At 55.1% G+C, this 20,392-nt stretch overlaps 1 protein-coding gene across 1 annotated transcript; it reads left to right on the top strand.

Moving 5' to 3' along the window:
• The first annotated feature begins 259 nt into the window (after positions 1 to 259).
• ACOT11 (acyl-CoA thioesterase 11) lies at positions 260 to 20,391 on the top strand. The gene is made up of 16 exons (XM_021684451.1): positions 260 to 265; positions 586 to 796; positions 1,789 to 1,858; positions 6,464 to 6,524; positions 7,671 to 7,769; positions 8,248 to 8,383; positions 10,275 to 10,431; positions 10,871 to 10,990; positions 12,881 to 13,025; positions 13,955 to 14,014; positions 14,807 to 14,869; positions 15,244 to 15,327; positions 16,007 to 16,140; positions 18,582 to 18,713; positions 19,370 to 19,496; positions 20,236 to 20,391. Exons 1-16 carry the CDS (start codon positions 260 to 262, stop codon positions 20,389 to 20,391), a joined length of 1,761 nt encoding a protein of 586 aa, XP_021540126.1.
• Position 20,392: the final 1 nt, after the last annotated feature.

A 20,392-nucleotide genomic window follows, 5' to 3' on the forward strand; every position in this document is an offset into this window, starting at 1 on the left:
TGGCCTGGATCAGACAGCTGGTTGGTGGCGGCCCAGAGCCCTCCCGGTCAGGAAAGCCAAGTGCTGAGGACGGATGAACACCCAACTGAGGTGCCACCTCTGATGTCATCTGAAGAATGAGGGAGCCCGAGGAAGGGCGCTCAGGGGGTGAAATAGGAGCTGCTTCTGGGGACACTATATTGGGGACAGATCCCCAGACCTGACTGCTAGAGTGCTTACCAGGCCTCCCTGCATGGGGAGGGGCAGGGATCTTTCAAGAATGAAGGTCAGTCTGAGGCACAACTTTAGCAAGCTGGCCCACGAGCAGAAGGGAGGACTGAATCTCTCTCCCCCTCCCTCAGGTTCAGCCAAGGTCCTGCTAACATGGAGTTGGTGTCCAGAAGGAAGCTGGGCGGAACTGGCATCCAGTGAGCCCCCTGGGCTCCGAGTGCCTGGGCTGGAAGGTGGTGGCCGCTCTTGGAGTTGGGGTCTGGTGGGAGGTGGCCCCGGGGTGCTCTCCGCTCCCCCTCTGGCACTCAGTCTTGGGACGCGCAGACCTGGGAGAGCCTGCAGCGAGCTGACCTTTCTGTCCCCACCTTTTCCCAGGGCATCGCGTCTGTGTTCTCGGGCCGCACGTCCCGGAAGTCAGCCTCTCGCGCAGAGCACGCCGACGGTGCCATGGTGGACAGTGAGGGGTACCGGAGCCCCACGGAGGTGCAGATGAGCCAGATGGTGCTGCCTTGCCACACCAACCAGCGCGGCGAGCTGAGTGTCGGGCAGCTGCTCAAGTGGATCGACACCACCGCCTGCCTGTCCGGTGAGGCTCCGCCTGGCACGGGTGTCCTCCCGCTGGTGCCCGCCACCCCGAGGAGAGGCCTCGATCATCAGAGAGGGTCACTGTCCCCCCCGAGCGCCACGCTCATTCCTCATCCTGCTCTCTGCTCACGCTGGTCCACCTGCCTGAGATGTCCCCTCCCAGTTCTCGATGCTCAGCTCGGGCCCACCCTCTCTCCCCCAGATGCCCACAGCTCTGAGGGCTGGCCTGCACCCTCGGGTCCCTGCTCCAACACAGTGCCGCCTCAAGTGGGGCTGCCCCAGGCTGGCCTGAGGGCGCCGTGAGCCAGGGCCACGGCTGCCTGCCTTCCTGAGTTGAGTGGAGCTGAAGCGAGCTCGTTCCTCTCCTTTTGGAGTCTGAATATTCTCCAACCCACAGGGAGCTCGCAGCCCAGTGGGGGCACAGACAGGTGACTTCCCTGCACTGCTTGATGGGGGCTGGGCAAGAGGCACAGTTGGGTCTGTGGGAGAACAGATCAGAGGCCCTGACCCTGCCCCAGCAGGGGAGGGATTCCCAAGGGACTAAGGCGGCGGCGGTGAGCACAGTCCTGAGGGTAAGAGTGACTCAGCCAACAAAACAGAGGTGGGTGAAGCCCACGGCAGAGGCCAGAGGCGTGGCACCTGGGAGAGCTGGGAAGTGGAATAGCCCAGGGTGATCACTCAGTCGTTCAACAGCCGCTCACTGGGTGTCTACCTCAGGCCAGGCACTGCTCCCGGCCCAGGGCCCAGCAGTGAACAAGACGGGCAAAACTCCCGGCCCTCAAGCGACTTGCCGTCTCCCAGCAGGGAGAGACACCAGACAGACAAAACCAAGATAAACAAAGAGGGTCAGTGTGTATTAGTAATCGAGGTGAAGAAAGAGGAGGGCGGGGGTGTGGGCCAAGAGGCACAGCCTTAGCTCGGGCCACCTGACCATTGCTCAGAGGCCTGGTGACATGGGGATGCTGCTAATGCACGGCTTTCTTCCGATACCAGCCGAGAGGCACGCTGGCTGCCCCTGCGTCACCGCTTCCATGGACGATATCTACTTTGAGCACACCATTAGGTAAGTGGCCCCCCCTGCTTCTTGGTCCCCTTGGTCTGCCCACCACAGAGCCGGGGCCCCTCCTCCATCTCCCCACCTGGTCGGCCTGTGAGCTGCCTGGAACCCTGGAACCTGACTCGACTGACCGAGGGCCTCTGCAGAGCAGGTACAGGCCCGTCTGCAGGGGTCTGGGGGACCCATGGGCCAGGAGCTGGCCTGCTGCTGGGTGCTGTGGGGTGGGTTCCTGTGGCCAGGTTTGTGGTTGGACGTTGCTGAGGCGGCATCGTGGGGTGCTGTGTGACTTCGGGGAAGTCAGTCTCTTTCTCTGGGCCTCAGTTTTCTTATCTGCCAAATGGAAGGGATTAGACTTAATCGGTGCTTGTCCTTTGGAACTTGGACATTCTCTGGGGGTTGTTGGTCACTGGACTGTAGAAAGGTTTCTAGGCAAGGTCCTTTGGCAAAGCCTGAGTCAGAAGCTTGGGCCATTCAACCTCTGCTTACATACCTTCTGGAACGAGGAGTTCACTACCTCACAGTTTTGTTTTGTGGTTGCCTTTTAAAATGTCTATCCTGGTTAGAAAACTCTTCATCACCCTGTGCCAAGCTTTGCCTCCATTTAGCTTTGCTGGGACTCATGGAGCATGCCAAGCCCTTGGCCCAGGACAGGCCGCAGGGGTTGCACACAGTGTTCTGGCCTCCAGGACTGCTCCTGAACTCAGCATCAGTGCCTAGGACACCAGACGCCAAGGGCTGATTCAGGGCTTTCTGGGTACCCAGCATGTTGCGGTTAAGGAGAGAATTTGGCCAATCCCTGTCTTCATTTATTCGGTCCTTTGTCACGACTAGCATCTGTTCCGGACCAAGGCCCATTCTGGGTTTGGGGTATGCAAAGTCAACTGGAGCATAGTGCTTGTGCCCCAGGAACTCCCATTTGTCAGGAGGCAAATGTAGAAACATAATTTCAATTCAGAGGGGTACCTGCCTTGCTAATAATGAACTCTCACATATGGGTGCTTTGTAACACTTTTTCTAAATATCTTTTATTTCAGTTTTTGTTGTACAAAAAAGTTGTATCTCAGAAGATCATATGGAGAGTTCCTACATATCTCACACCCAGCACCCAGTTTCCCTATTATTAACATTTTAATTAGTACAGTACCTTTGTCACTATGAATGAACTAATATTGATGTGTTATTTGTAATGCCTTTTTAATACATTAACTCATTTAATCCTCGGAACAATGCTACGAGGTTCTGGCTATTAGGATCCTCATTTTACAGATGAAGAAACTGAAGGTCATACAGCTAGTGGAGGACCCAGGAGCCCCAGAGCTCTTGTTTTTAACCAATGGGCCACATTTCCTATATGTCTGGGGGTGAGTGTGATGGCATAGAGGGTAGTCAAAGGGGGCGCCCTGGAGGAGGTGTTCGAGCTGGCTTCAGTACCATCAACACCATATGTATGACATTCTGAAGGCCAGAGGAGCTGTGTCTGGGCCAGTTCTAGGTCTCTGCTGCCAACACGGTTTTTGGCACTCAGAGGAGGCAGGGAGGAGAGGGCTGGGGGTAGGGAGTGGGCATGCATGATGGATGTACCTGCTGCAGGACTCAGAGAGTGAAGGTGAGTCTGGGCCGAGGAGGGTGTGTGTGGGAGGAGAAGCCAGAAAGGATCCTGGGAAGGAGGGCAAGCTAGGGATGGGTCAGGAGCAAGGTTGGTGAGGAAAGGCCTGGCTGCCCCTGAGGCAACCTGCAGAAGGTTTTTTGGTTTGTTTTTGTTTTTGCCATTTAAAAATATTTCAAAATGTATCTCTAAGTGGTAAGAACTCCTTTAAGCATAACCTCAACATCATTGCTACACCTAAACAAAATTAGCAATAATTTCTCGTGAACATCAAATAGCCAGTCAGCATTCAGGGGCTGTCTCCTAATTTTGTTTTTATTTTGTTTTGCTTTATAATTATTTTTGTTGTTCAAGTCAAGATGCAGATAAGGTTGCAACTGATTGCTGTGTCTCTTAAGTCTTTTTTTTAAGATTTTATTTATTTATCTGACAGAGAGAGAGACAGGAGAGAGGGAACACAAGTAGGGGGAGTGGGAGAGGGAGAAGCAGGCTTCCTGCTGAGTGGGGAGCCCAATGCGGGGCTTGATCCCAGGACCTTGGGATCATGACCTGAGCCGAAGGCAGCCGCTTAACCGACTGAGCCACCCAGGCACCCCTCTTAAGTCTTTTTTATCTATAGGTGCTCCCCAACCCCGCCCAGCACCCTGTCCCCTCACCATCTCTCTCCTTTTTTCCTCAGAATTTATTTGTGGAGGAGACCTGGTTGTTTGCCCTCTCAAGTTCTCCACCATCTGGGTTTTGCTGTTAGCATCACTGTGGTGTCATTTAATATGCTCCTCTGTTCCCTGCCAGTAAATTGGTCCCGGGGAAGGGCTTGCACAGGGCTCAGATTGTTTGCGGGAGCTGTCTTTCTGTGATGTGAAGAACACCCAGAGGGTGTGTTGGGGAGCTAGACTAGGCGGAGGCTGGGCAGTGACCCTGGGGAAGGAGCCAGTTTTGGCCTGAGCTGTGGGATGGAAGAGTCAGGAGGAAAGAGGAGCTCGGAAGTCCAAATGGTTGTCTGCCCGGCTTTGGGGGAAGCTAGTCAGGGGGAGGGAGAGCCGGGGCCGGGGGCAAGGGGGGGAAGAGGAGGAGGAGGAAGAAGAAGAAGAGGGGGAAGAGGAAAAAGAGGAGGGAGAAGAGGAAGAGACACAAGTATCTCTTTTTGGGGGTGCCTGGGTGGCTCAGTCGTTAGGCGTCTGCCTTCAGCTCAGGTCATGATCTCAGGGTCCTGGGATCGAGCCCCATATCGGGCTCCCTGCTCAGCAGGGAAGCCTGTTTGTCTCTCTCCCACTCCCCCTGCTTGTGTTCCCTCTCTCGCTGTGTCTCTCTCTGTCAAATGGATAAATAAAATTAAAAAAAAAACAACAAACAAAAAAAACACAAATCTCTCTCTTTTTTTTAGCACCACAGAAAATAGGCTTATTTTTTATTTTAGGGATCATGGAAATTTTTTCCTAATTTCTTATCATGAAAACTCTTAAAACTCTAGAAAACTTGAATAGTGCAATGGTCACCACCAGTGAGATTCAAGAGTTAACATTTTTTTTTTGCTAAATATGCTTTATCTATATATGGATAAATAAATACACATACTTCTCTCTCTCTTTTCTCAACTATTTGAAAGTAAGTTGCAGATGTCTTGATACTTCATCCCTCCACGTGTGCATCTCCTAGAAATGACAGTCCTTCCATGCCGATTAGGACTGCTGACAGAATAAACAGAAATGGACAAGTCCTTGGCAAACATGAGCTTCTGTTATTTATGGGGGGCCAGGCCTGGCGCTGGCTCTGTCACACCCCCTCTCACTTGACCCTCAGTAGTCGTGCATCTCGGTACTTTACAGACAAGGAGATAGGCTCAGAGAGGCAAAGTGACTCATCCAAGGTCACGCAACTCAGGAGTGTGACAGTCATGCTGGAGCTGGACTGGAACCCAGGCCCATGTGGTTCTTCCCGCTGTGTCCACTGCCGCCCTTCGACAGGCAGGCCCCTTGGAAGGGACCCTTCCTAGTTTTGGCGAGGAGGCTGTGTATTTGAGGAAGAAATTTGCACAGTGCTCTCTATGTTTGTTGCGACGACTTGCTCAAGGTCGTCCCAGCCCCTGTCTGGCTCCTTCTCCTCGTCTATCCTCTGGGCACCCTCTGCTGCCCCTAGTTAGACACGGAGCAGGCAAAGTGGCTCCTCTAGGGATTCTGCCTGTTCATCCGGACATGGGAATTATTCCAGAGGGACAGGCTGCAGCTCGAAAGAGTGGGGCCACTGTAGTCCACAGAACAGTGTAGAACCCTGGCTCTGTTACCTTTTAGTCGGGTGACCTTGGGCAGATGGCTTACCCGCTCTGATGTTCAATCCCCCTAAACCTACCTGGCAAGCTAATCTGGAGGCTCTAATGAGGTAATGCACGGTGCTTGGCACGGAGTAGGCTCGGCACAGAGTAGGCGTTCTTTAAATGTTTCCATTTTCCTTCCCACCCTCTGTTTATAATCCCTTGCACTTAGTAGGCATTCAAAAGATGTGGAGTGCATTGATCCAGTAGGCCACTATTTATGGAGGACCTACCCCGTGCCGTGTGCTAGGCCTTGAAGCGTCAATGGGGAGCAGGACAGATGTGATCCTGGCCCCAGTGGAGTTTAAGGGTTGTGGGGGAGACAGAGGTGCATCTGTTGGAAGAAATGTCAGGAAGGTGAATCTTATCGAGTGACAGAGGGGCAGGGCAGGTTCCCTGAGGAGGGGACTGTCGAGCCTCACGCAAAGAGAAGCTTCAACATTCACTGGACAAGGGAGAGATGAATGAAATCGTGCCACTTCTCTCAGCCTCCGCCTCCCCACCTGTAAAATGAGGTGCTAACGCTGTCTTGCCAGCTTGCCTTGAGGACTCAGTGACATTGCCGATGTGAACATGGTCTGTAAGCCATGACATTGCCCTGCCAGTTCCCCCAGCAGAGGCCCTACAAGTATCTGGGGCCCCTCTTCCTTCCCTCTCTCCCTTCTGGAAGACCCACCTCCTGCTTTTCTCTCCCCAGTGTCGGACAAGTGGTGAATATCAAGGCCAAGGTGAACCGGGCCTTCAACTCCAGCATGGAGGTGTGTGGGGTCGTTGCTGCCTGGTGGTGGGTAGCGGGGTGGCTGGGGTTTCTACCTCCTCTCCCTTCTCTGCCCCCAGCCTGGGCACACTCACACTCACAGGGCCCTGGTGGAGGCAGCAGAGTTCAGGAACAGCTGGCCGGGCTGGGAGGATCCTAAGGCTCTTCCTGTCCAATACCCCATAACACAAAAGGGAAAACTGAGGCCCAGGGAGGGGAAGAGACTTGCCCCAGGTCACCAGGTCACATAGATTCCAACCCGAGACTTGACTCTCAGCCTCCTGGTTCTTCACATCTCACCTCAGACCCTCTTCAGCAGCAGGTGGTCATGGGAAAGCGGGGAAGACGGCCGCTGGGCCTGACCCTGGAGGCAGCAGGGCTGGAGCAGAGAAAGCCTGGACTTCAGTGCATTAGCTTACCTCCCACAGCCTCTGTCTTCCCATCGGTGAAACGGGAGCATGATTCCTGTGCTGCGGGGTTCTTAAGTGAGCCCTGTGAGCTCTGGGGGAGAGACTCTTTCCCACCTGTGGATGGCAGTCCCGGGCAGCTTCCCCTGGCCGGGCCGCTGGTTACTGAGGGGCCACTGAGGCTGGGAGGGCAGAGTCCTGACTGCCTCTGGGTACCCTCTGGACACCCCGCCAGATGTCTGTCTTTTCATTGTAGCCAACATTTTACCTACTTTAAGTCCTTTCCTAGATACAGTCTCATTTTCATTCTCTCCTAGGTATGTTCATTCCCATTTCTTTCTTTCTTTCTTTCTTTCATTCATTCATTCATTCATTCATTCATTCATTCATTCATATTTTAAGTAGGCTCCATGCCCAATGTGGGGCTTGAACTCACAACCCTGAGATTAAGAGTCACATGCTCTATCCACGGAGCCAGCCAGGCGCCCTGTGCTCACTCCCATTTTATAGATGAGGAAACCAAGGACCACAGAAGGGAAGTGACTTGCCCAAGGCTTTCCAGGGATCCTGGGGTAGAATCAGAACCTGTCTCAGGTTTCTGGCCTCCTCGACTCAGTAGGTGATACAGAAACATGAGGCCTGGCCTGCGGCGGGCCTTCCTATCTCATGGATTGTGGAGCCTCAGGTTGGGACCTCCATTTCTCCCCTCCTCACTCCTCCTACCTTTTCTTCCTGTCCAGGTGGGCATCCAGGTGGCCTCTGAGGACCTGTGCTCTGAGAAGCAGTGGAGTGTGTGCAAGGCCTTGGCCACCTTTGTGGCCTACCGGGAGCTCTCCAAGGTAGGGGGCTACACCTGGCCGCTCCATGCTGCTGGGCCACCTGGCTGCTTGTCACGGCAGGCCAGGACCAGGGTGATGAGGTTGGGGGTTAGTGCAGGGGTGGAGGTGGGGGAGCTTCAGGGAATTCACAGAGGAAGCTCCCCCCAACTGTGGCCAGACCTCAGGCACTTTCCCTCGCTCCTCTTCTCCACCTCTCCGTGTGCATCTCGTGGGATTCTTCAGATCTCACCATTCCCTTACGTGTCGTATAGACCCCACCCCCCCCATCTTCTGTGCCTTTGCCCAAGAAAGGGGTCTGGGGACATTTGGAGAACGAAAGTGATATATCAGTCCACTTGGAGACAGGAAGATGGGGACAAAGAGGGGATGAAGACTTGTAACCATCCAGCAGCAGCCCCAGGTGTGCGATGAGGCACAGCCCCTCCTGCTGCTTCAGGAAACCTGTCCTAAGCATCCCCCCTGTCACCCCCCGCCGCAGGTGAAGCTGAAGCAGACCACGCCACGGACGGAGGAGGAGAAGACGGAGCACAGCGTGGCAGCTGAGCGCCGGCGCATGCGGTTGCTCTACGCGGACACCATCAAGGACCTCCTGGCCAACTGCGCCATTCAGGATGGTGAGCGGCCGTGGGTGCGGAGGGCAGCTGACATCCTGCATGCCCCCGTCTGTCCTCGGCCCCCGCTGGGCAGTCGGAGGAAGGAGACTCCCATGCACTGGCCTGATGGCCCTCTCGTCTCAAGGTCTCCTTCAGGGCAGGGCATGCTTGGGCCTCTTGCTCAGCTCCCAGGAGCTGTGAAGACGGAATTAGGACATGAGGAAAACCCTTTGTTGTCCACAGAGTGTATTTGGATGTTTAGGATTCAGGGTATTTGGGAAGGTACTATTGAGCATGGCCTTGAAGACTATAGGATTTTTTAAAAAGCATATATATGTGTGTGTGTGTGTACACATATATACATATATATGCACACATATATACATATAGATATATGCACACATACATAAATAATATAGATATAGATATACATATAGAATAAAAACCGCAAGACTCTCTCTTACCCAGAACCCGGGCCTCCTCCAGTTACTCATTTTTGGGCACCTTTCCAGAAGATTCCCTGCATATTTAAACATACTATGTATTATTTAGCCCTCTCTTTTTACCCAAAAGGGAGCATACAGTACATACTGTTCTATATCTTACTTCTTTCCGCTTAAAGGTACATCTTGGAGATTGTTCTATACCAGCACACACAGATCTCCTGTGGACTGGTAGGATTTTGGCAGATGGAAAGATAAGGAAAAGTTTTTCTTGATGGAGAACACAGGCTGGGCAAAGGCCCAGAGGGGTAACCTTGGATCCACTCACTGATCTCCAGAGCCGTAGGATGTGGAGTCTTCCTTGAACCCTAGAGGAGGCAATTGTAGGACAATTCAAATGTAGTTCAGCTGCCCAGAGGGGGAGAAAGCAGGTGGGAGCAGTTGGCCCCAGTGAAGCAGCGAAAGGGGCTCCCAGTTCCGTGTACCTTATGTATACGGAGTCTGGGGGGCTGTGGCTGAGGAGGCCCGGTTCTTCCTACTGTCTTTGAGATCCCCCCTAGAGCCATCCATCCACTGCAGCCTCCAAATCCCTGTTGTCCTGACAGCCCTTCCACCCAAGGGTTAGTCCAAATGCCTTAGCGTGGCATCCGGGCCCGTGGCCGGCTACTCAGCTTCACCTGGTGCTGACCTTTTACTTGCCCTTGGCTCCACCTAAACCAAGGCCTCGTTGCTTCCTGTGACTGTCCTACCCGTCCTGTCTCCAGATCTCAGCTCAGGCCCCCCCTCCACCTCCCCTCCTGCCTGTCTGTGGCATCTTGGAGCAGCCTGTAAGCCAAGTGAAAGGCCACCTCTCTGATGGGCCCTCCCTGATGAAGTCTCTCTTCCTGGTCGGTGGGAGATAGACTGCACCTCCTTGGGTTGGGGGGTCATATCAGCATCTGCTCCTCTGACCCCCACAGCCCTGTCCACTCTTGGGCCTCTCCTACTGAGGATCTCCTGATGCCATTCCCCTGAGGGACAGGGCCTGTCAGGGCAGAGAGAGGGAAGAACTATCGTTTTGAGAGTCTGTCTCCTATGTTTGGTACCAAGCACTCTAGAATCACGATCACACTTCATCTTCACAATCCAATGGGTTGGGTCTGACATCTGCCCTTCACCAATGAGGAAACTGAGGGTCAGAGGGTCAGGTTCTCTGACTGCCTGTCGTACAACCTGTGTAGGGTGGTTCTGGGGTTCAGACCAGGTGTGTCTTCTCTGTAGGTGGGTGTCCCGCCCATTGCCCCATGACAGCCTCACCTCACTCAGCCCGAGTCCCCCTTCTCCTCACTCTCAGTGCTGAGTTAATACAAGAATCTGGGTGACCGGGAATGCTGGTGGCGGGGGGGGTCCCTGGGTTTGCCCCGTGGGAGGGTCTGCCCTTGGGAACCTCTCCGCTTCCCACCTCCCTCCCTCTGCCCTTCCCGGGTCAGATCTGGAAAGCAGGGACTGCAGCTGCATGGTGCCGGCCGAGAAGACCCGTGTGGAGAGCGTGGAGCTGGTCCTGCCTCCTCATGCCAATCACCAAGGCAATACCTTTGGGGGTCAAATCATGGCCTGGATGGAGAACGTGGCCACCATCGCAGCCAGGTGAGGGGAGAGCGCACTGTCTCTGCCTCCCCTCCTTTCTCTCCCTCTTTCCCTTGGCCCGCTCCTCCTGGGGGAGAAACCCCAGCTTGGTGTTGGCGTTCAAGGCTTCAGGAGCTTGGCTGTTCTGTTAGGGAAACCTAGGGCTTTCAGACCCAGAGAGCCAGAGAGGAGTGATTTTTCCTTGAGCTGGCCATTCCCTCGGCGCAGTCCTCATCACCTGCGTGGGAAATGCCACCTCCCTGGCCCTGCACTGCAGCCTCCCATTGACCTGGCCCTGCCTGCTTTCTTCCTGTATCTTATGCTCCCCGTACCTCAAGCCATTTGCCTTTCCCATTCCTGTCCTCCGGGTTGCCATTTTGGGCAGGGGAGAGGCTGGTCCAGGCCTGGGGCGGAAGCACTGGGGCATTTGTCCTGTCTCTCTGACCCCTGCCTCCTCCAGCCGCCTGTGCCGCGCCCACCCTACGCTGAAGGCCATTGAGATGTTCCACTTCCGGGGCCCCTCCCAGGTCGGGGACCGCCTAGTGCTCAAGGCCATCGTGAACAACGCCTTCAAACATAGGTAAGAAGTGGGACCAGGGCCCCCTGGGATTGAGGGCTCTTCCTGACCCAGTTGCAAAGCTGCCAGGAACCCTTTCCCCTGCAGATGAGGCCCATGAGGTCTAAACCCTGCCCAGCTGCAGGGCGCCTTCACCGTGACCGAGATGCAGCTCTGCCCTTCCCTCCTCTGGGCTCCCCAGCCCCGTGGCTCCTGTGGTCTCAGAGCAGACCCTATGCTCGGTGTGTCTCTGTCTCTCTTCCCGTCTCCGGCCTCTGGGCCTGGCGCACTGTGCGTGCTCACATCATAGGGCCCCCTCTTGCCAGTGTTCCATCATTTATCAAATCCTTCCCTTTCTCCTAAAACAACAATTCGTTCCCGGAGCCCTTAATTTGGAATGAAACCTAATACCTCCGAGAAAGCTTACTTTAAATATGTATCTTTGTTGGTGATTTCAAAGATCATACTGTAATTGTTAAAAGTGAGGGAGCCACGGGGCACCTGGGTGGCTCAGTCCATTAAGCGTCTGCCTTCGGCTCAGGTCATGATCCCAGGGTCCTGGGATTGAGCCCCACGTTGGGCTCCCTGCTCAGGGGGGAGTCTGCTTCTCCCTCTCCCTCTGCCCTTCCCCCTGTTCATGCTCTCTCTCTCAAATAAATAAATAAAATCTTTAAAAAGAAAAGTGAGGGAACCAGGCTCCCTGGGTTCAAGTTTGGCTCACCTTTTACTGGGTGTGTGGCAAGTTACTCAACATCTCTGAGTTTCCGTTTTTTTATAGCTGTACTCTTTATTTGTTTATTTATTTATTTCAGGGAGAGAGAGAGAGAGAGCCTGCGAACAGGGGTGGGGGTCAGGGGAGGACCAGAGGCAAAAGGAGAGAGAGAATCACAAGCAGGCTCCGCAGTCAGTATGCAGTCCCACACGGGGCTCCATCCCACGACCCTGAGATCATGACCTGAGCCAAAATCAAGAGTCAGACGCTCAACTGACTGAGCCACCCAGGCGTCCCACTCGAGCTTCAGCTCTTTTGCCCATAAAATGGGGCTCACCACAACAACATCATAGTTATGAGGATTCAGTGCGGTCTTACTGGTAGCCTGCCAGGGAAACTGTGCAGTGCAGGATTATTATTACTGTTATGGTCATCACTCAGTCTGCCGCTGTGCGGGGGGAAGGGAGGGGACGCCCTGAACTAGGAACTGCAAGGCCCCCCTTCCAGCTTGGCTTCCCTTCCTGGCTGCTGTGTGACCTTGGCCCAGTGACTGTCCTGTTCTAGGTCTTTGTTCCCCCTCCGCAGAACGTCCACATGCTGGGATCATAGAGCTTCCTAAGCGAGGGGGGTGGGTGAGGGTGGCTGCTTTTTATAATTCATGAAGATGGATATATAGAAATAGCAGCAACTGAGCTGTCAGGAGCACGGCTGTTAGAGCTTTGTGAAGATGTGCGTAAGGGACATTTTTGCAAGTAGGCTCTGCACCCCCACCTTCATGCTCATGTCCTTCCAGAATCCTTTGCAGTTTACATTGCATATTATATACATATATGTACACATATGTGTATATTCTTATGTGTACATATTATATACATATATTACATATTATATATACATATATATGTACATACGTGTGTGTGTGTATACACACTTCCTTATTGCCCCATTCCCTAGCTGTTAGCCCATGAGCTCATGGACCGACCCAGTTTATTCACTTCTGTGCGCCCAGTGACTAGCATAGGGCCAGACATGTAGTGGGTGCTCTGTAAACACTGATGAAAGGGAACAGTTCTGGGTTTCCTACCAGAGGGATTCTGGTCCGGGCTGCTGGGAGAGCTGCAGGAGTGTGCGTGTGTGCTGGGGAGTGGGCACGGGCTCAGGAAGGTCCGTCCAGCATGGGAGCGGCCGTCCCTGTCCTTCAGCATGGAGGTGGGCGTGTGCGTGGAGGCTTACCGCCAGGAGGCTGAGACCCATCGGCGACACATCAACAGTGCCTTCATGACCTTCGTGGTCCTGGACGCGGATGAGCAGCCTCGGACACTGCCCTGGATTCGGCCCCAGCCTGGGGTGAGTGGCACCCTGCCCCACCACCAGCTCCCTTCCCTCCCTGCCCAGGGGTGGTGGGGCCTGCTAGCCCCTGACACAGCCGGGGAGTGACGGGCTCAGCCCTGCTCCTCTGTCGGGGCACAGCCAGCTCGCAGTGCCCCATGACCCCCAGAGATGCCCCTTGTGCTAGGCAGGCACCTTGGTCTGCCTGGAAGAACTCGGCCCCGTGTATGGGTCTAGCTCAGTTAGGTGCCTCCCAGTGGGGAGAATTGGCTGGGAAAACCCCGCATTCCGCAGCTGGGCGTTGGCGGGGATGGGGTTGGGGGAGGGGGGGCCCGACAGACGAGGGGCGGTGAACAGTCCACAAGGGCCTCTCAGCCTGTGCCGGTTAATGTTCATGAGTGGGGAGACATCAGAAACACTGGTTAAGAGGGTGGGATCCGGGTCAGGCCGTCAGGGTTCTGTTCCTGGCCCCACTCCTTCCCCCTGAGACCTTGGGTAAGCCACTCACCTTTCTGTGCCTCAGTTTCGTCCTCTGTAAAATGGGGCTCATATGAGTACCAACTTGAGAGGGTTGTAGCGAGGCTTGACATTCTGCACGGAAGGCACTTTAGAAGAGTGCCTGGTAGCAGCAAGTGCCCAGGAAATGTGGGTTCTTACTAGCACTGTCTGTGCAGAGGAGGATGTCGAGGTCCAGCGAGGGCAGGTGGTGTTCCCAGAGTCACTCAGAGAGTCTGGGGGAAGCTGGGGCTGGAGCTCAGAGACTCGGCCCTTTCCTGTCTGAGCGGCTTTGCCTCAGGCTACCCCCGTGAGGCCTGAGCTCCACATCAGGGCTGCAGGGCCTCCTCGGGCCTTGGGGGGCAGACAGTAACACGGGAGTGGGAGTGGGGAGCAGGGCACAAGCAGCTCGTCTGGCCCGCACCACAGTCTGTCCCTGCGTCTCTCCCCAGGATGGCGAGCGGCGCTACCGAGAGGCTAGTGCCAGGAAGAAGATCCGACTGGACAGGCGAGTGCGGGTTGGGTGACAGGAGGGGACACGGGTTCAGGGCTGTCCACCTGCTCCCCAGGCCCCAGGGACCACCATTTCTTCAGTGCCGTCCCTGGGTTGGGCACTGGGCTGGGCCCTTTACTTCCACGCAGCCTCTCTACCCGGGGGTCTTCCTGGCCCCTTATCCAGGTGAGGACACTGAGCACAGAGGGATGAGGCGGCCATGGGCACACAGATATAGGAATGATGGGCAGAGTGCAAATTTGAACCTGGTGGGGTCTGGCCACTTCTGAATCCTGGGTTCCTTCCGTTGACCCTGATGTGTGTTGGGCAGACGAAGAAAGGTCCCTAGAGAAGAGGCGGTTGCTCAAGACACACAGCTGGGTGTGACCCATTGCTGCCGAAGCACTTTCCAGAGCGGAAAGTGCTGGAAGTACACTGAGGTTTGCTCTCTCCGGAGCACTTATCATAGGCCGACCCCCATCCTCATGATGACCCCACGAGGCAGATGCAACACCCAATCCCACTGTTGAGAAGAGGCCACTGAGGCACCGGGGCGAAGCTGCTTTAGCCAGAGTCAACCGCTCAGGGAGGGCGTGGGGACCGAGCCTTCCCCCGGCACCCTGCCCCTGGCCTTGCTCTGCTTCTGAATGAGTTTGTATGCTCTCAGCTCCCATTTTCTGGGTGCCCAGCCCGTCTCCCTGGCCAGACAGGAGTCCCTCCCCCACTGCTGGGCTGAGCACCCAGAGCGAAGTCTTCTGAAAGACCTGGGCTCCCCAGGGACCATGGTTGTCCTCTTCCCTCTCCCAGGAAGTACATCGTGTCCTGTAAACAGGCAGAAATGCCCCTCTCTGTCCCCTGGGACCCTAGCAACCAGGTAAGGCCTTCTGCTCTGAGGGGACAGTCCACCGGCCCATGTTGGGACCGGGGAGGGGGTACCCTGACTCTGCATTCTTGTCAGAATGGGTTTGGGAGTAGGCCTAAAGGGGACAGGATACTGTGTCATGACTCAAGATTAGTACAGTTAGCAAGGGGCTTTCCCTGGTCCCCATTTGGCAGGAGGGAGCTGAGGCCCCGAGATGAGCATCACACAGCAAGTCTGCCCGAGGCGGGGCCTCCTGTCCCAAAGCCCAGGGCCCGGCTCCCACCCCCCTTCACAGCCCAATGTCCTCTCCCCCGGTCCAGCGTGGCCTGGCCCAGAGCCCCTGAGGAAGGGGAGAAGGTGAGGCTTCTCTGTGTGTTCTGGTCCAGGTGTACCTGAGCTACAACAATGTCTCCTCCCTGAAGATGCTCGTGGCCAAGGACAACTGGGTGCTGTCTTCGGAGGTCAACCAGGTAGCTGACCCCACCCAGCAGCAGAGGTGGCTGATCTCAAGCAACAGAAGTTCTCTCAACCACTCATGTCAAAAGGGGATTTCTTTTTTTTTAAATATTTTATTTATTTATTTGAGAGAGAGAGAGAGTAGGTTGAGAGAGAGCGAGCACATGAGTGGGGATGAGGGGCAGAGGAAGAGGGAGAAGCTCCCACAGGACCTGGAGTGGAGAACCCCCAAATCCTTCTCTCCTGCCCACCCACCATCTGGCCCCCAACCCCTCATCTCTACTGTTCTCTGCCCTGCTGCTTCCTCCCTGCAGAGCTAGGGCCAATGGACAAGCCTGGGTTGAGGGAAGACGTGAGCTCTGCCTGTGCCCTGGGGAGAGTCACTTCCCCCACCTGTGACATTAGGGGCTTTAACAGGTGCCTGGCTCTGAGGACCCATTCCATTGTTGCCTTAGTCACTGCTTCCTACTGCACCCTCATGTCCCCCTGCGCCGAATTCTCTCAGCAGCCCCTTTTCATGGGGATGGGACTGAGGCTCAGAGAGGTTGAGTCACTTTTTCACAGTCACACAGCAAGTCAGTGGCAGCCCGGAGCTGCCAGCCGCGGGCCTCCAGCATCTGAGTCAGCCCAGTCCATCACCCGGCATGGCCTGGGGACGGGGCACGGCATGAGGCTGCCCTCCGTCCCCTGCAGGTCCGCCTGTACACTCTGGAGGAAGACAAGTTCCTCTCCTTCCACATGGAGATGTCAGTGCACGTGGACACCACCCAGGCCTTCCTGCTGCTCTCGGACCTGCTTCGGAGGCCCGAGTGGGACAAGCACTACCGGTGAGGGCCAAGGTGCCAACGGGGTAGGGTGCTTTGCTCAGGTCTGGTGGGGAAGCTGGGCCCTCAGGTGTCCCTTGCTGAGCATCCCCCATTATGCTCAGCCCCTCCTAGCCGGCTAAAGCCGGGCATGGGGGGGAGGGTGGTGTGGGGGTAATTGTAGTTATGTGTTGGGTGGGTGTCAGAGTCAAGGGCATTCTGAGCCCTCAGGGAAGGGACTGAGCCTGGAGTTGGAGTTGGAGCCTGGGTTTAAGTCCTGTTTCTAGGGGCGCCTGGGTGGCTCAGTCATTAAGTGTCTGCCTTCGGCTCAGGTCATGATCTCAGGGTCCTGGGATCGAGCCCCGCAACGTGCTCCCTGCTCCGCGGGAAGCCTGCTTCTCCCTCTCCCACTCCCCCTGCTTGTGTTCCCTCTCTCGCTGTGTCTCTCTGTCAAATAAATAAAATCTTAAAAACAACAAAAAAAAGCCCTGTTTCTGACCCAATTGGCTTTGTGACCTTGGGCAAGTCCCTTCCCCTCTAGGCCTGTTTTCCTCCTCTTAAAATGGGTACTTGAGGTGTAGGTCATGCATTTGCACTCTGGGATAGAGCAGTGATTTTCTTTCTTTTTTTTCTTTTAAATCTCCCCTTTTTGTTTTTTCTTTTAAATTTCCCCTTTTTTAATTTTTTATTTTATTTGAGAGCGAGAGAGGGAGAGAGAGCACAAGCGGGGGGAGGGACAGAGGCAGAGGGAGAAGCAGGCTTCCCACTGAGCGGGGAGCCTGATGTGGGACTCGATCCCAGGACCCTGGGATCATGACCCGAGCCAAAGGCAGACGCTTAACCGACTGAGCCACCCAGGCACCCCTAGATCAGTGATTTTCAAACCATGTTCTGTGGAGTTCTGTGTCCCCACAGGAAGCTCAGGGACCACTTGGTGGGGGTTAGAAGGCTGAGGGGGCAGGTGGGCCCCCTCCCAGCTTCAAGGGAACTAATGGGACGGGCAGTTTGATGAATTCACCCAGTTTGCCAGCTCTTCTTAGGGATATGTGCGTGTATATGTTATTTTTGAATGTAGTGAGTTACTGAATATAAATGTTATTCCTAGGAATACGTTTGTTCCCCGAATTTACTGATTCTCCATGTGAATATTTTCTTCCTGAATTTAGCCAAGGAAGATATATCTGTTCTTAGGAAAACAAGCCAAAATTTCAGTATTTAATATGAGAATGTTAAAGTTGAACCTGGTATTTTTTCAAATTCCTTTAAAGTCATTTTCTGTTGTGCCAACACCTTACTTTGGTCATTTCTCCCATGGCTGCTTTACGAGGAGCCTATATTCCCAAGTATATCCATAAGGAGGGTCTTTGTGTATGGAAGTTCAGTGAGCAGGTTGTCTGGCGAGTTGAGTTTTGACAAATTGCCTTCCCCTTCCTACCCCCCTTCTATCTTACCAGAGTGGGCCTACTTGTGGTTGTTTTTACACAGGCTTTCTGTTTAAGATTTGGTGCATAAAAGGCTATTGCTTTAAAAAGCCTTGGTCAGGGAATGCCTGGGTGGCTCAGTCGGTTAAGTGTCTGCCTTTGGCTCAGGTCATGATCCCAGGGTCCTGGGATTGAGCCCCCCATCTGGCTCTTTGCTCAGCAAGGAGTCTGCTTCTCCCTCTTCCTCTGCCTCTCCCCCCCACTTATGCTGTCTGTCTCTCAAATAAATGAATAAAATCTTAAAAAAAAAAAAAAAGTAAAAAGCCTTGGTCTAGGTGACCCCAAGCCTATTGGTAGTGACATTCTACAAAGCTGGGAGGTAATTTGGTGGTGGATGTTGGGGGCGTTGGGCCTATGGTAGGAAGGCTTCTTGGAGGAGCCAAGCTGCTGTGGGCCTTGAAGGCTAAGTCAGATCTCCATACTTGATGGGATTGGAGCGGGGGAGTGTCCCAAGGGGAAAGGGAGCCCTTAGCTGTTTCCCCCCACCCTGCCCATAGCGCCCTGTTCATGAGGCAGCCTCTGAGGGTGGGTGGGAGAGCAGGGAAGAAGGTGGCAGCGTTGGACGTGGTCATACGTGTTTCTGTGCGTGCGTGTGTATTGGTGTAAGTAAGTGCGTGTGGCACTTGGAACAGTGCCTGGCACACGGGAGCTGCTCCTACCCAGTAAACTGCCACACATCTGTGTGGGGCTGTGTATGCACTGGTGGGTATCTACGTGAGTCTGTGTGTGCTCACAGGTGTGCCTTTGTGCTTATCTTTGTTCCCGTGTCTGTTTGCATTTGCGTGTGTACGTGTCTATGTGTGTTCCCGTGTGTTCATGCGTGCTTGGCCTGGGCTTCCTGCCCTCCTGTGGCCCCTGCTGAGCAGGGTAGGGGGTAAAGTGTCCCCCAGACATCTGCTCAAGAAGGCTGAAGCGTGGGAGGGCCTGGGCCAGACTGGCTGGCACAGAAGGAGCCCAAGTCCTGACCTCTGGGCCTCCCCATAGGAGCGTGGAGCTAGTGCAGCAGGTGGATGAGGACGATGCCATCTACCATGTCATCAGCCCTGTCCTTGGTGGCGATGCCAAGCCCCAGGACTTTGTGATCCTGGCCTCTCGGCGGAAACCTTGTGATAACGGGTAGGTGCCGGCCTGCGGAGGCAGGAGGCGAGCAGGAGGGGTCATCAGCTTAGACTCAGAGCTCTGTTTGCTGTGTGGGACTCCAGGCACCGCTTGGCTTTTAGGGGCTGCCCTGGCCTTGCTGTGGGTAAAATGGAGGACGGGGGGACACATCTCGCCTCTGGTCATGTGTGCTCTAAGGCAGGGTGGTCTCCGTCCCTGGGGTGGCAAGGCTGCCTCACCCCAGGCATGGCAGGCCCTTGCTCACGTGGCCACCTCCTTGGCCTCCACCCTCTGAAGGCCCCCCGTTGACTGAAGAGGGATAAGGCCGCCAGCTCGTCAGGACGCACCATATCACTTCTGCTGGAGACAAGCACAGAAAAGTGAAGCATGAAATCCCAAAGCGTGAGACTCCTTTGAGCATCTGCAGTGGAGGGGCTTTTCCAGAAAATCTGCAATGAAACCACGCTGGCTCCTGGCAAATTCAGGGCTGCTAATGCACAAGCACGTCCTCTCTCTAGCCTGGCCCAGAGCCAGCTGTCGGGCCTTTTAAGAGTTTATGTGCCTCAGAGTCTGGTGAGGGGGTCTGTGCGGAGGGGGCTCCGGGGCCTGAACTGGGCGGAAACAGGCCCTCACCTTCTCCTCCTGTGCCCTTGTCCGCCCTTGCTCGTTTCCAGGGACCCCTATGTCATTGCGATGCGGTCAGTTACGCTGCCCACACACCCCGAGATGCCAGCATATAGACGCGGGGAGACCCTCTGCTCGGGTTTCTGCTTCTGGAGAGAGGGGGACCAGCTGACCAAGGTGAGGCCGGTGTTCCCTTACCACCCCCCAGGTCCCCCCAAAGCCACATGCATGTCCAGAGCTCTGTGCTGTGGGCTCAACTCCATACCTGGGCCCCACCTGCAGGCTCTCTTCTAGCTCAGGGGAGCCTAAGAGTGTTAGGGGCTGAAAACATAAGATCTGTGCAGAGACAAGACAGTAGGGTTTTGGAAAAAGCTCTGGATGCTGAGGGCAGAGGCCTGGGTTCTGACCTAAAATTCATCTCTTTACTTGTATACCTCTCTTGTCTGGGAAGGCTTTATATGGCTCTCAGGGCCCATAAGACTCAGCAGGGCAGTCAGTGCTAATTGAAACTGTGGGGGAGGAGGCCGAGTGGGGGGGGGTTACTGCAGCTCCCCGCCTCAGGGCCCAGGCAGGGATGAGGCTGGTGCTCGCTAACTTCCAATGCACTTACCTCGGACTTCTCAGCACAGTCCCCGAGCTTATTTCTAACTGGCTTCCATGACCCTAGAGCGCCATTTGTACATGCTGGGCTGTGGAGACCCGGCTATCCTCCAGAACCTCCCCCATCTGAACGGTGTGTGGTGACTGCGGGAAGCGGGGTTGTCAGCCCCCAGGAGAGGGGTCACACCAGGTCATCTTCTCGGGCCCCAGGGTGCTGGCTTGGATCTGCTGCCCTTCCCACCTGGCTCATGGCCATGGGCTCCCCGCCCCCTCCCCCGCCCGGCTCCCTGAATGTGGCTTCCTTCCCGTCCTGCAGGTGTCCTACTACAACCAGGCTACCCCGGGCTTTCTCAACTACGTGACCACCAACGTGGCTGGTCTCTCCTCAGAGTTCTACACCACCTTCAAGGCCTGTGAGCAGTTCCTGCTGGACAACCGGAACGACCTGGCGCCCAGCCTGCAGACCCTCTAAG

The sequence above is a fragment of the Neomonachus schauinslandi genome, chromosome 4 (assembly GCF_002201575.2).
Source record: "Neomonachus schauinslandi chromosome 4, ASM220157v2, whole genome shotgun sequence".
In the NCBI taxonomy this organism is placed as follows: Eukaryota; Metazoa; Chordata; class Mammalia; order Carnivora; family Phocidae; genus Neomonachus; species Neomonachus schauinslandi.

Excerpts from the sequence above, each read along its gene's own strand:
- ACOT11 (XM_021684451.1), top strand. Across the intron at positions 7,770-8,247 it reads CCTACCGGGAGCTCTCCAAG|GTGAAGCTGAAGCAGACCAC; the intron begins GTAGGGGGCTAC and ends CCCCCGCCGCAG. Across the intron at positions 16,141-18,581 it reads GAGTGGGACAAGCACTACCG|GAGCGTGGAGCTAGTGCAGC; the intron begins GTGAGGGCCAAG and ends GCCTCCCCATAG.